The 2,684-nt window shown below is 41.5% G+C and overlaps 1 protein-coding gene across 1 annotated transcript in view; it reads right to left on the minus strand.

Annotated features, from left to right (window-relative positions):
* Window positions 1-615, minus strand: part of LOC109468072 — a 28,765-nt gene extending 28,150 nt beyond the window's left edge. Inside the window, 1 exon segment of the mRNA XM_019766304.1 lies at window positions 549-615. Within this exon segment, the coding sequence (XP_019621863.1) occupies window positions 549-615 (67 nt within the window).
* Window positions 616-2,684: the final 2,069 nt, after the last annotated feature.

Here is a 2,684-nt window from a genome sequence, read left to right on the forward strand (position 1 = left end):
CCCCAGCTATGGTCGTAACCATAGGCTTCCTTTCTATTCTTTGTGTTATGTCTTTTTCTGCAATTTTGTGTTTGGCCAGTCGTCTAAAATTTTATTTGCCCGGTCGAACGGGGGGGGGGGCGGGTGCGCGCGCCCCCTCTGGATCCGCGGATGTAATATAATGCTTTTAATACAGTACTACTTTCGTCTAATGTCACAACTAAATCACATATTACGGCATGAGATGCTGTATCAACAAAACTAAACGCACCGTGGCCGATATGTCCTGCACACACTGGGACACACGCGGGAAGCCAAGTTTCACGGGACATGTACAGGCGCGGAAAGGGTCCGGATATTTTGATTTTCGTGCAGTGTTTCTTACATCTAAGTGTTCATCTCGGATCAGTCCGGATCATTGCAAATGTAGGGTAAATATATGTATGACGCCAAGTCATCGGCATCTGCACAACCACACTAGCTTACTAAAACAAAACAAGCAAACGCTTTTTTCGTAGAGAAAACTGGAAGTCCGTTTAAAATAATATATTATTGTTGCATTTACTCACCTGGTTGCGCAGCGATACCAAAGGCACAGCAGATTGCGACGGCACAACACAGTTGGAATCCTGTCATGTTTTTCTCTCGCTTGCTTTCAAACACGTCAAAAGAAAAACTAAGAAAAGAGGAGGCACATTAAATGCTTCCCCAATGCTACTGTACCGCTTGCCTGTCCTTATGGTTTGATTATAGTTGTCCTGACGGTTAAAAAGAATGGTAGGAAAGTCAATGGCTGAGTCAACACGACCCCGCTAGCACTGTTCCTATCAATATATCTTCCGTAGAATCGAGACCACGTCAGGAACAACTCAACTCAGTCAGGAGGTGCGCAGAAAAATCGCATTACTTATGTATCCTGTCAGTCAGGGTGAAACCATTGCAATATTAATTGGGGGGCGTCGTAACATAAAACTAGAGAAAAGTCACTGATATGATCAACTTGAATTCTGTTATTTTTTTCGTGGTTGGGTGGAGACACGCCTGTGAGACACACAGGAGCCAACTAAGATCATAGCTATTAAACTAAAACGTTTATAGTTAAAGAAGCCCCCACCTCCCATCACAGGTTAAATGTGCTTCAGCTGTCATGATTAGTCATCAACAGGTGGAACATGGTGAACATGGATGATTTCACCCAGATTATTATGACACAATCGGTTATTATTGTTGTCATTCCGAAATGTTACCATCAACTGTAGAACGTCCTTGCATCAACACATAAAGCAGTTTAACTGTGTAAAGCTTTCAACTTCGTGTTCTCCAATGTTCCAGAAAATGAAATATAACCAAGGAAGTTAAACCTCCCTTATAAAAGAAGACATAGGCGCCGTCTCGTCTCTGACCATGGCAACACAATACACATTTGACAAAAATGTACAGTTCAGGTAAACCGTGCATCTTTTGTCTCTTACAAAAATTACTTTTACACAACAGTGAGCTGATATGTGAAAAACACTGAGCCGGTCCCCCTCATCACCAACGAAAACGACTATGTTTGCAAAGGTGAAATGTGTCAAGGTCGAGGTTTCCAATAGCCTAATTTGGTAAAATTCTGATTAGTAATTGTGCTGTTTTTCCGCATGACAAAATAGTACTGTAGATCCAATATGGCGCCTGCATAATGCAGGGAGCTGACAGACCACACAAAGAAATCTGCTCATTGTTCATAGCAAGGGTTATACTTACTAATATAAACTTAGGGATACACTTCCCCAAGAAAAGAAAAACTAAGAAAAGAGGAGGCACATTAAATGCTCCCCCAATGCTACTGTACCGCTTGCCTGCCCTTATGGTTTGATTATAGTTGTCCTGATGGTTAAAAAGAATGGTAGGAAAGTTAATTGCTGAGTCAACACGACCCCGCTAGCACTGTTCCTAACGATATATTTTCGGTAGAATCGAGACCACGTCAGGAACAACTCAACTCAGTCAGGAGGTGCGCAGAAAATTCTCATTACTTATGTATCCTGTCAGTCAGGGTGAAACCATTGCAATATTAATTGGGGGGCGTCGTAACATAAAGCTAGAGAAAAGTCACTGATATGATCAACTTGAATGCTGTCTATTTTTTCGTGGTTGGGGGCAGACATACAAGTACTAGTATGCCTGAGAGGCACACAAGAGCCAACGAAGATCATCGCTATTAAACTAAAACGTTTATACTTAACGACCCCCCCACCTCCCATCACAGGATAAATGTGCTTCAGCTGTCATGATTAGTCATCAACAGGTGGAACATAGTGAACATGGAGGATCGCACCCAGACTATTATGACACAATCGGTTATTATTGTTGTCATTTCTAGCCCATTCCTGTTTGTATTCGAATTACGTCTCGACGTACTAGTCTTACTTTGTACTTGACTTACGTCTCGACGTACTAATCTTACGTTTTTATTCGACTTACGTCTCGACGTACTAGTCATTCGGTCACCAGGGGAGGAGGGAATAAATCACTGATAGATCAATATGTTCGTACATCTTTAACTGTGTCAAGAAGCGAGAAGAAGCTGAACCTGTAAATAGTAGATCACATTAGTATGTATAGTTTGTGTATTTGCTGTATTCTTTTTGCCCTGTTTATCCATGACCTGTACTTATCTTGTTAGAGCACAAACGTACAATAAAGGTCTTTCAATCTAAATA

This window comes from Branchiostoma belcheri, unplaced genomic scaffold, assembly GCF_001625305.1.
Source record: "Branchiostoma belcheri isolate BF01 breed outbred unplaced genomic scaffold, Haploidv18h27 scaffold190, whole genome shotgun sequence".
NCBI lineage: Eukaryota > Metazoa > Chordata > Leptocardii > Amphioxiformes > Branchiostomatidae > Branchiostoma > Branchiostoma belcheri.